This window comes from Saccostrea echinata, unplaced genomic scaffold, assembly GCF_033153115.1.
Source record: "Saccostrea echinata isolate AGI-Se365-2 ecotype Australia unplaced genomic scaffold, CSIRO_AGI_Sech_v1 ptg000028l, whole genome shotgun sequence".
Classification (NCBI taxonomy): domain Eukaryota; kingdom Metazoa; phylum Mollusca; class Bivalvia; order Ostreida; family Ostreidae; genus Saccostrea; species Saccostrea echinata.
Genome location: NW_026889777.1, coordinates 6,450,292 through 6,462,500, shown reverse-complemented (window position 1 = coordinate 6,462,500; position 12,209 = coordinate 6,450,292). Strand labels below are relative to the sequence as shown.

At 29.9% G+C, this 12,209-nt stretch overlaps 1 protein-coding gene across 8 annotated transcripts in view; it reads right to left on the bottom strand.

Annotated features, from left to right (window-relative positions):
* Positions 1-12,209, bottom strand: part of LOC133194074 (uncharacterized) — a 59,062-nt gene that overhangs the window by 6,226 nt on the left and 40,627 nt on the right. For all 8 annotated transcript variants that reach the window (XM_061330027.1, XM_061330023.1, XM_061330019.1 and 5 more), the window contains 7 exons: positions 8,051-8,146; positions 3,836-3,975; positions 3,057-3,148; positions 2,454-2,538; positions 1,983-2,054; positions 1,395-1,490; positions 270-428 (listed from right to left, as the gene is read on the bottom strand). In XM_061330027.1, the coding sequence (XP_061186011.1) occupies positions 270-428; positions 1,395-1,490; positions 1,983-2,054; positions 2,454-2,538; positions 3,057-3,148; positions 3,836-3,975; positions 8,051-8,146 (740 nt within the window). The remainder of the gene's footprint in view (positions 1-269; positions 429-1,394; positions 1,491-1,982; positions 2,055-2,453; positions 2,539-3,056; positions 3,149-3,835; positions 3,976-8,050; positions 8,147-12,209) is intronic.

Sequence of the window (12,209 nt, the reverse complement as noted above, 5' to 3'; positions counted from 1 at the left end):
ACAGTTTGAGTAGGCTTTATCATATTGCTAAAACACATTTATTACGAAGTTTGTATGAACTTAAAAATGCCAAAAAAAAGCTAAAAAAAAAGTCAAAAAAAAAAAAAAAAAAAAAAAAAAAAAAAAAAAAGAAAAAGAAAAAAAAAAAAAGTTTATTCGAATCTACACTTTCTCAATAATTTGGGTATACTATGACCTTAATCAATTTCTGTCATCTTAATGTTGATAAATGGTGTAGCAGGGGATGAGACAATTGTCCCTGTACTTACATTAACAAAGGCGCGTTTAACGTTGGTCAGTAGAGCGTTTTGTAATGTGTCAAAGAATTCGAAAATTCCATTAATGTCCCTCCTCTGGTAACCAAGGAAACGCTGCTGAAGACTGATTCCTGTCCCTTGTATAAAATTTATCAACTCGTTGAAATTTATCTGTAAATTAAACAATGCCTTAATTATAAGATCAATCATCGGATTTTTTAAAAAAAATCTTATTCATGAGAATTTTGCGTCTCCATCTATGTACATACATGTGTTAATACACACTGGTTTAAAGTCAGCATTCTATAGTCGTTATAATGACCTTATTTGCAAATACAACCTATCATTTGGTCATACTAGTATATTGACTGACATGTCTCAAACCAATCGTTTAGGCCATTTTCTGATTATTGTTGTTGTTGTTTTTTTTCTTTCTAACTTTGACTACTAATTATTCCATCCACCTAATAAACACACTGTACACTGCGCTCAGGGCGGGTGTGACAGCTCGACAGTTGATGCTTATCCTCCTAGGAACCTGACCTTCCCTTTGAAATTTCCGGGGTGTCCGTGTATTATACTCTGTTCACAATTTTGTTTGTATTTTTTTTTAGATCTATGCTTATATTCCTTCCAATATCTTGATTTTTTTCATACCAAAAAAAAAACAACAACAACAACTTTGCTCCAAGTATGCTGATTTATGATTACGCTAATCAGTTGGTGATGAAGATTAAAATTACTTGAATTTTGAGTGCGCTATTTAATGTAAGTTTAGAGTATTCCTAATGGCAAAACTTTTTCCAAAATGAAAAATTCAACGCCTTAAGATGTTTTCAGTTTGAGTAATTCACCCTTTGTTTGCAAATACCACTTAAATAAGAATAGCTTCAAATTTCATTACCACCTTAGCATTTTCTCTCATGTGGAAGAAAAAATCATGAAGCAATTCTACTTCATGAAATGCAATTATGGTTTTATGGAGAAAGAAATTCCTACATCGACACGTATTTCCTTAACACAACTGACAAATAATTCATTGAATTGTCAGTTGTGTTAGGGAATAAATGCACAGGGTTTAAATAGTCAATATTGCACAACGTCTCATAGTAATTTAAACAGACATAAATCACTCACTTCTCCGTTTCCATCCTTGTCTAGGATTTCAAAGGCCTTTTGTACAGTACAGTCTTTTCCAAATAACATTTCACTGCTTTTCTTGGTAAACTCTTCCTGCGTTATTTATAAGAATGGCATGAATATTTGATGTCATGTGGTTTTCATACAACCCATAGCCTCTTTCAATGTACATAAATGTAGGCGTTTTCAAGAAAAAAAATCCTTGAATTTTTTTCAAGATATGTACAGAAAATGCGTTGTGATAACCATTGATAAATTGACTCTGTTTAAATTTGAGATTACAAATCATCAGAAAAATTCAATGTTTTTTTTTTCATAATTTGACAATCAATATTTGAAAGTTTTCAAATTTGTGGAAAAACATGTATAGGATTTTCCGTGAGATGATTGAAGATGATTTCATTGTCTTTAATTCTGTCCAAAACACATTTTACTTATATTCCTAAATCTAGGGTAAACAGTGCCAATGCCAAAATATTATTAATTTACATTAAACCATATAATAACTGATTCTTTCCTTCTTGGTCCATTTATACATTTTCATTGAATTTAATTTAAAAAAAAATTTCAAGTACATGCACTTACATCCTTAAATGCACTTTCTAATTCTGCTCTACTTATGGTATGATCCTTGTCCAAATTATGTTTCCTTAAAACCTAATAAAGCATTAATAATATTAATAACAATATAAAAAATATTGGTAGTAAATTAAAAGACAAAATATGTTCTGAACATGCTGAAGTCAAATATGTTATATTTGTTCAATGATTTCATGCTATATTTAGTAACTACTTTCTCAAAATTACGAATCTTTAATAAAAATGTAAAATATATACATAGCCAAGGTCTGTCTGCTGGTGTAGAATTGCTTAATTCAAAAGTAACACATAACATGCAATAACATTAACAACAGGCAATATATCTCCCAATAAAACAGTCAGTGAACCAAGACACAAGAAAAAAGCAATAAAATTCCTCATATTTCTGTTATTTCCTTTCTTGGTACAGACATTACTAGGTGGTCTTGTAAATTACAAAGCAGTCTGTTTTCTAACCTTTAAAAACTCATCCACCGCCATCATGACTCTTCTGTGTTCTCGTTTTGCCTTTTCCTGCACTTTCTTACGTTCCATTTTCGCTCTGTTTGATTCAAAAATACAATTCTTAAAGTTGCTAACAATTGTTGCAATATCAAATAATACATAATAATTAAATATTTGATTAGTGGTATTAAAATAATTTATTTTCATATTTCATAATTTTAAAATATTAATAGATATAGGCCCTATTTTGCAGTAGCATACATTTCGCTGCTTAACATTATTTTCATTGCTAAAATTTTTGTCTTTATCTCTTATGAAATTCCTTTCTGTGGCAAAATAGAAAGAAAAAAATCTTTTTAAAAGAGAACTGTTATATTTTTGTAAAACTTTCAATGCTTATAAGAAAATGTCATCTTATTGAATTTTTAGGTACATCTAAGTATTTTAAACATACTATAATACTAGTAAAAACTGTCTAATTCGACACTTGTGCAATCCGCTTCACTTTGTAATCTGACACCCTGTCTATTCCGACACAAAGTTTTCTCCCAGTGCATGTCGGATTAGACAGGTTTCACTGTACTTATATGTAGGTAATAGAAGTGTTTTCCTTACGTTGCTAGTTTTGTGTTTGGAGATGGATCCAGATGTACACCTATTCTTTTCTCCAACATAAATCTGAACACATCTGTCTCAGAATCGGCATACTTTAAAAGGAAAATTAATTTATTATCTCCACTTGAAAGCATTCCAAACAAAATATGAGTAAAAAATCTCGCAAGGGGAGTGAAACAATCAATCAAAGCAGAATGGATTTTTATTCACTTGAGCATGCAACTTTACCTACTACATGAGTGATTTACCAATTACATTTACTACAATATAAATGAATCACCGATTTAATGTAAGTAAGTAATGAAAATAAAGAATTGAGGAATTTTGCCAATACTGTGAGTTTCATGTTATCGTTTATTTCATTATATGCTTTAGATATAGATGCATAAATAATCTACAAAACGAAGTACTCTATGTACATACTGGCGAGTAGAAGTACACCATCACCTACGTCTAATATATAGAGTGACAAAAAGATTTCTTTTTTTATTTTTGAGCATGCGATTTATTTTGTTTTTGCATAAATACTAGACCTGCTCAAGTTTCAATGTTTTAGTTCAAGAGGGTTTTTTAAGATACTTTTTGATAATGTCAAACATAATCTATGTTTGATAACATTTAACTATGGTATTGAGCAGAGGAAATACAAAACAAAGATAAACAGAAAAAATAAAATTAAAAAACAATTTTAAAAATTCAGTACATGGAAACTTGAGCATGTCTACATCAATACTTTATATGTATGATCATTAGACTAAGTGAGTACTATTTTTTTATACCAGTAGAAAGCCAAGCGTTTTCAGTGGGTCTTTGTACTCTCGTTTAAATCTCGCTCGCCTGTCTAACAATCGTGGAAGATCGTCTAATGGCTGAAGTTTCTCCAGAAAACTGTCATTTGAGTCCATAGACAACCACCATCCTACAAAGACCAAAAAAGGGAAGTATAGACTTTATGCATGTATTGCCTAAACACTTTTTAACGTTTTAAAGAGTTCACTTCTAGCAAAGTCTTTTATTACAAATTTTTATTAAAAAAAAAATAAAAATTAGGTATCAATTACATTTTAAGTTCGAAAATATGATATCATTTTAGAGTGTCAAAGATAAAATTTTGTAGATGTGTAAAAATACAAGCTCCAACTCTACAAAAGCACCAACACTTTATTTACCATACTGCAATAGTTCTTAACATACGTATAGCAAGGTCATTCAAAAAATACGTAGAAAATATCATTCTTCGTCATAATATTTGAAAGAAATTTAAGATCAACACACTATCAGCTTTTTTAAAATGATTTTCAAAATTGTATCGCTTATCGCTGACGTCCTGAAATGCCTTTTTTGCCATTTAAAATTAGGACTACTTGCCTTCTGTAATTGATTTCTTTTCAACAAAAAATGTATATAACACAACAATTTGGCATATGAAATAATGTAGCCATAGCCAATTTAAATGTTAAATTTTTGTTCTTGTTTTGACGCCATTTTTAAGAGATATGACTATGGGCATTAAATAGTGTACTGAGATTACGTTACTAAATTTTGACATGCTACATGACCTCACTAAATCGAAATAATTTTTAAAAATACCATGATATAGAAGAATTTTTTAAAGTCATATTATTCGTATTTATTGTCGAAATATTTCAAATTTGGTCATAATATGTTAAAATAAAACAGTTTTGAGGTAAATTGACTATTTTTTTAAATGACCCTCGTAATTTTTATTCATTGCTTGTGAATACTTTAGAAAATGGTGTATTTCAAGTTTTAAATTCATTCGTCTTTTTAGGTTTGTTGATTACTAGGTATGTTATGAAGTTTATAAATTACAATAAACGTTTTTCTCTTTATATCGGCTAAGTTTAAAATGAATTAACTGTATTTTCTAATATTTGTGGCTGTGCAAAATTGATTTTGAAATATTTTTGCCTGCTGTACTACACAAAATTGTTATTTGACTTTTGACATTTGCCTTCAATCAATAATGTTTGAATTGTAAGGTTTGCGTTCCTCGATTACCATAGTATGTAAAAATGAACATCGAGCACTGAAACATGAACATTGCAACAGAAGGTCGGATCTTACGTTTTAAGCTTTAATTATAGAACAACTAATTAATCATTTCAGAAGTCTTGCACTTTAAACCAGATTTTCAAACATTTTGCACAAACAATGATTACTCTAGGGAAAGAAATAAATGTTACCGACACAAAAGGGAATAAGGCAAAAGTTATGTGAACATTTCCACTGAATTTGCTATAAGTGGAGAGAATATTATCAAATTTATTTTTGCGATATTGTACATCGCACCCTTATATCTAGTATTTGGATAAAATCCAGCTCGTCTTCTCATATTTCTAACCTTAACGGTTTAATTTCCAGAATTATTTTTCTTCAAAGCCTTAGAAGTTACAATGAACAGCATTATCAAGGTTCTGAAATCTAATTTTTTTTTTGTATATGTGCATGTACTTGACGGTAGCTGTAAAATGAGTTTCATTCTTGTTTTCAGAAACATAGGCTAATACTTATTTACTTTCGCTGTAGTAAGTGCATGATGGACTCCATAGGGAATGAAAAATCAATTGAATTATCATTTGTTGTGAACTATTTTATTCTCCTAAGAGTTCTTTGATGTGTTTTTATTCTCCTAAGAGTTCTTTGATGTGGAAGTTCATACACTTTTGAAATCCTTACTTAATCATGACAGGTACATTGTATCTGCCAACAAAGACATTTGCTTAATAAATGCATGAACGGTAAATTCAATTATAAAATGCTACTTGAACCATTTCCCTTCAGTTTTTGCATTGGATACATCTTTGCAATGTATTTTACTTATTGATTTCAATAGATATGTACATATGGAGATTTCTCTAACAGTATATATACTTGTGTACAATGGTTTATTAAAATGCTACGAAATGAATTACAATAACCGTAATTTAAGTTCATGGCAGATAAAAATAGAAATGCTGGGGAATGAGAAATTCCATAAAGGAATAGTTTAATTGAAAGGAATTAGCATTGTCAATTTTATGAAAACGGATTGCACAAAAAAAAGTTAATATATTCTATTCCAAATTGACGACCTGAAGATGTTAATACACCAAACGTATAAAACGTTTTCTTTGGGAAAAAACATGATTAGTCATATTCAAGGATCGAACGCCCACAGAGAATTATTTATAAAGACTCAAACCTCAAGACTTTAAGTTCAATCGGCAGAGTCATTAAAATTTAATGTTACTACTCGCATGATTAGACCAAACATTTGTTTTTTTTTTTTTTAGATAACTTATACAAAAGTCACTTGTAATGCCTCTCGTAAACTGTAGGGATCTACATCAAAGGCTGATATCTTTTGCGTCAGTTAAAATTCCTCAATAAATTCTATATATATATGTATAACAGTACAAGACCGTTTACCCAGCATAATTACATGACTGTATTAAATTGTGCCCATCAAACAAGAAGACACAAATTCAATACGCGACTTTAAAAAAAAAAAAAAATATCAATTCAACCCATATTTTCACTTGAATAAATCGAGTTTTCACATAATATTTATGCACTATTAGATTAACAGGCAGGCAGTATCATGGGGAATGGGGGGGGGGGGGGCAAGGGGGACTACCCCCTTTTCCAAACCTAACATGTTACTATTGAAAATGTTCACTGAAAGGCCGGTTGACCCCCCACTTATTGTTGCAGTACATTCAAATCGTCGCAAGATAATCTATTGTGATGATATGATTAAGCTTTCCAAGAAAACACTCGTCACTACATGTTTACTGTTCTTTATTCATGAATTCCAAATAGTAACATTTAACTCGCTAAAAGTCTACTCAAGACTCAAAACTAACATACACACACATCTCATCTCTTTCCCCCAAACTCCTACCACATTTCTAAAGATAGCCAATGAAATGGAATAAAACTGAAATTGTAATATCAAAAGAGAGATGGTTGACATTAATTTAGGTAGAATTCTCAAGACAGAAAATGTTTAACCTTTTATCTCTACGCTGAATGTAAAACTTACAATACTGTCATTGATACCGTGGGACAGGAGGGGGAGAGATGTCAAATTGATAAATATAATACAGATGCTGAAACATCAAAGTAACAGTAAAATACATAAATCCACTCCTTGATAGTATTAATAAAACCTTTGTGGAATAACTTGGACACACTTCCCTCCTACCACCTAACCCCAAGAAATAGGATTTTTGATTTTGGACGAGGCCCCCTTTTTTGTTTGCATGTGAAAGGTTTTTCAGGTAAATTGTAAATATTTTTTTCTGGCCCGGCTGCCCCTTTCTAAAAAGAAACTACGTGCCTGAGTTATGCAGGAAAAACTGTTTATTCAATAGGATTAATTTTTTTCTTATCGAGTTCTTTCTCCTTGCTTTTGATTTGTGTGTGTGTGTGTGTGTGTGTGTGTGTGTGTGTGTGTGTGTGAGGGTGTGTGTGTGTGTGTGTGTTTAGCTACAGTCAAACCATGTCTCCTACACATCAGAGAATTTATTTAACATTACACATGTTAGTATTATCTCCAAATAGATCTAGACTGGGTAGAGTTATTGTAATATAGATCTAGACTGGGTAGAATTATTGTAATATAGATCTAGACTGGGTAGAGTTATTGTAATATAGCGTATAATTATAGGTACATTTAACGATAAGTGATCTTTACAAAAAGTAAAACTTTTATGTAAGAAAATCTATATTAATATATTTTATTTTAGATTTTGCCTGAGCAGTTTTTAGGATAGTTACAATGTAAATATCTCGCTTCCCTCTACCTTCATAGATGCGACCTCTGCTTACAAATACAATATTTATGCATAATCTACAATGATCTCCTACATCTAAAAGTGTTAATAGCTGATTCACGCCATCGCTCACACATGGGAACATAATGACTTCTCTATTGCAAGAGTGTAAAGTTTATATATGAAAAAATCTACATCTAGATGAAAACGTACCGTCATAACAGTGTACTGGATAGTTACAAATCACCCCTCCATCTACATAAGTGTTTGTTTCTCCATTGTATGTGTAATTTGTGGCTTGAAACATTCCTGTAAGAAAAGCAAGAGAAAAAAACATCTGTAACAATAAAAATTCAATTATAATTGTACATGTACTTAAAGAAACACGCGATTTTTGTTTTAATATTACATACAATTATGTCTATACACTGGTCTGATTTTTTTCCAGAAAAACTAAAGAAAGGCGCGATTCTTGGCCGGGACTCATGGGTGGAAATTTTGCTTAGCAAAGTTTAAAAGCAGCATCCAATGCCAGAAGACTTAGTGTTTACTAAGTACAGTGTATGTTAGTATTATTTTAATAAATCCAGTTTAAATATAACATCTTTACACCAATAATTTTTACATATTGTTATGCCATGAAAATAAAATTGGGGAAAAAAAACTAAAATCAGTTATAATATCAAATCAAATTCAAATAATTTATTTATTTTTTTAATATTGCTTTATCTATTTGAGTAGGTAGATTTGTTTTTTCCCCTACACGTGTAGTTAACTATTAGAATAGTTTAATATAGTTAACGATAGTATATTATACATACTTTAATACTTTCAAATTTTACTACATAATGATACTTTAATTTACTATGAAACTTTACAGATTGTTTTTTATTTGGTAAAAATATGTGAATATATCAGTCATACAAGTAATATTAACGTTTAAAAATCGCACGTAAGAGTTGGAGAATATGAAATACAATGTATATAAAATCGAAATTCATCTACTAGTGAATATACTTTTATTTACCTAAGTGACAATTTTAATTTACTACATTGAAAACTTATACTTTGATTAACAGTTATTTAATAAAAACGTTGATGCTTTGATTAAGGGTCAATTAAAAAAAATGACCACCAAACTGAAATTTTTTGGAAAATTCAACTATAAGGGGTGATCAAAAAGTTCGCGAACTATGTCTATATTTAAAAAAAACCACAAATCAGATCAGAATCAAATTTGGCACACATATAGTCAAACACATATTCTATAAATAGCAGATGTTAAATAATGTTTTGCTCCGTGTTTGTGACGTCACAATGTGAAAATGACGTCAGTATGTAGGTCACTTGTGACAAAAAATGGTTGACTCAGTCGTACTGGAGCAACGAACGGCTGTAAAGTTTAACGTATATCTCGGAAATTCCTTTGCAGTAGAATATGATAATTTGCTCAAGGTTTATGAAGACAAAAGACTTAGCAGAAGTTCAATCATTTATTGGATTGAATGTTTTAGTGAAGGCAGGGAGGTGGTTAAAATTGATGTTTGTTCTGTTGACCAGCGAAAGCAAACCGGTAAAAAGATGTGTCCTTAGTTGAGCAATTTGTTTTAAAAGATCGCCAAGTTACAGTAAGAAAAATAGCTGAATATCTGAGCAATAATATAATTATTAAATCCCTAAAATATCGTTTACTTTAGACTTTAAACATATGAGATATGAAAAAAAGAAGGCGCCCATACTTTTTCCACATTGGATACACGAAGCTCCCGAGACAGAAGACTCGGGTTGTGAAGGCCACCATGCTAATTCTGGGAAGGGATATCCTTATCCATACATCTTATTGGCGAGATTTGGCCATTTCTGACAGATGGTCTGTTATTGTTATAAAAAAAATATTTGCAAGGTAAGAAATATAATACTCAGAAAATCTCTTAGCTCCTGTGAACAGACCACTACGAAGCATGTCACGTGACCGCCTGGATCACGTGATTCGCGCATGGGCAGAACAATGGCAGATGTGCATTAAAATCGGAGAGGACTACTCTAAAAATAATGAACACTGAAACCTCATTTTGTTTCTTTTAAGGAAGATATTCAATTAGTTCGCGAACTTTTTGATCACCCCTCGTACTTATAAAATATTTTTCACTTATATCATCATATTGCACATGCATTCTAGTTTAAAAGTGGCAATAGGATAGACAATTGGATTAAAAAGTTTCAGAATTTTTATTAGTAAAATTTCTTTGAAAAAAGAAAATATCATTACACTTTAAAAGACTTTCTAAAATACATATTCACAAGAAATTATTTTTTTTATGCTTTAAAATGGTAAAAGGGGTATAAATGATTAAATCTAGACCTTGATTGAGTATCTTCTCTTGTATATGTGACAAAAAATTGGCTTTTTGATTGTTATTTTACATTATTTTTTCAATTCTGGTTTGAAAAGTTTTAATATAAAAAAAATATGAAGCAATAAAAGTCCCCAAAATTCACTTTTTTGTCTGTTCAAGTCATATCTTAAATCTAAGCCGAAAAAGAATTTTTAAATACAAGTTCTCTTACAAAAAATACTAGATTTTGAAGTGACCCTATGTTACATTATTGTGTTGCACTCCTGACATCTGATATGTATTTTATTTAACATTGTTTTAAAAATTATAACACACAATAACCCATTCTTACTTTGTTTCATATTTTGAAGACCTTAAATCATGATTATTTGGAAAGTGCAATATGTATAAATTGTATTTAAAAATATATGTGAAATGATGAAAACTATTCCCTGAATTGACTGTAAAATTTCTGTAATTTGTTGATAGACATAGTGTATTGAACATCAAATAGTATCAAACATTTTTTTCAACTTATTTTTTAGTAAAGATTAAGTTAAAAGCATTGGTTATTATAAAGCAGTTTTGTTACACTCCTGACTTCAGTAAAATTTAAAATTAAAACCATAGAACACAAAAATTCATAAAGTGTTGGTAACATCAAGTGGTAATGAAATTGTGCAATATTTATAGTCCAATACTTCATAATTAAAACAGATGAAAGTATTTAAAATTAGTATTTTATCTGGAATTATTCCCTATTTATGCCAAAAAACTAGCTTAAATGTATATTTAGAAGATATATACTTTAAAGCATATTTTCCTTCAGAGGACAAACACAGTAACCCACAAGAAAAATTCTACTCATCATTTTTTTCTTTATTTTTATTCTTATTGGATGATTTATAATTCTAACATATTTGTTGCACTCCTGACCAAAAGGGCCTTTAAAGTAGAATTGTGAAGTGAAAATTACATTAAGACCTTGTTCTGTTGTTTCAGTGAAGTTGAGGGGGAATTACTTGAAATTTATGACAATTTTTAGTGTGTTTATTTTTAACATTCATTAAAAAAATCACAAAAAAATAAAAACACATCTGAATTGATAAAAGGGAAAAAGGAAAGATTCTAATAATAAAACCGTCTATATTTTAGCATTAAATTATACAAAAGATCATTATTAATTAATGAATACTTCTAAGCATGAATAGAAGTGTTTTCGTCACATAACTTGAATCTTTATAAAAATGTGTTGCACTCCTGACCATAGAAATATTGATGTGAAGCACAGACAGATCCTGTAATTGATCAATCAATTTGGTAAAAATGTTCTTTGTGTCTTTATTTTCCAAAATAAAAATCAGAAAAACATATAATGATAATAGTTTTTTCATGCTTGGGAGCAAAACATCAAATGTTGCCCTCCTGACATTATTGGGTATGCACATATATTTGACTCTCATTAATGCTGCTTGTGATTTATATAACATTTTTAAGTTTTTAAATGTATATCAGTTATTGTTTTACACTTCAAAAATTCCTTTTTGTCTTAATTTTCTTTCAGAATTTTACAATTGATGTTTTTTTGGCAACACTACATTTTTTCTGTTGCACTCCTGACATGGTATAACATTTTTTTTAAACATCAGCCATGACCACAACTTGATTAAACAGAAGTTACTACAGTCCACATTTAAAGCTCAATACCTTGAATATTATCAGGAAAGTCTTTATTTTCAACATAAAGGATTATTATTTATTTCACAGATCTCCAAAAAATATTGAAATTTCAAAATGTCGCAAAAAGGTGTTGCACTCCTGACAATTTTAGCATCATTTTTGGACATAACTTTTTTGTTAATTGAGATATCAACGAGATATTTGGCAGGTATTTAGACACTATCCAAACATAGAAATCTATTTTCATTGCCTGTATTTTTAGTGTGGGTTGATAAATATGCGTTTGGTCATTTTGTTTTTAATTCATCCTTAACTAAAACTTCTGACACTTTAGTAAACTAAAGTCAACTAAAATT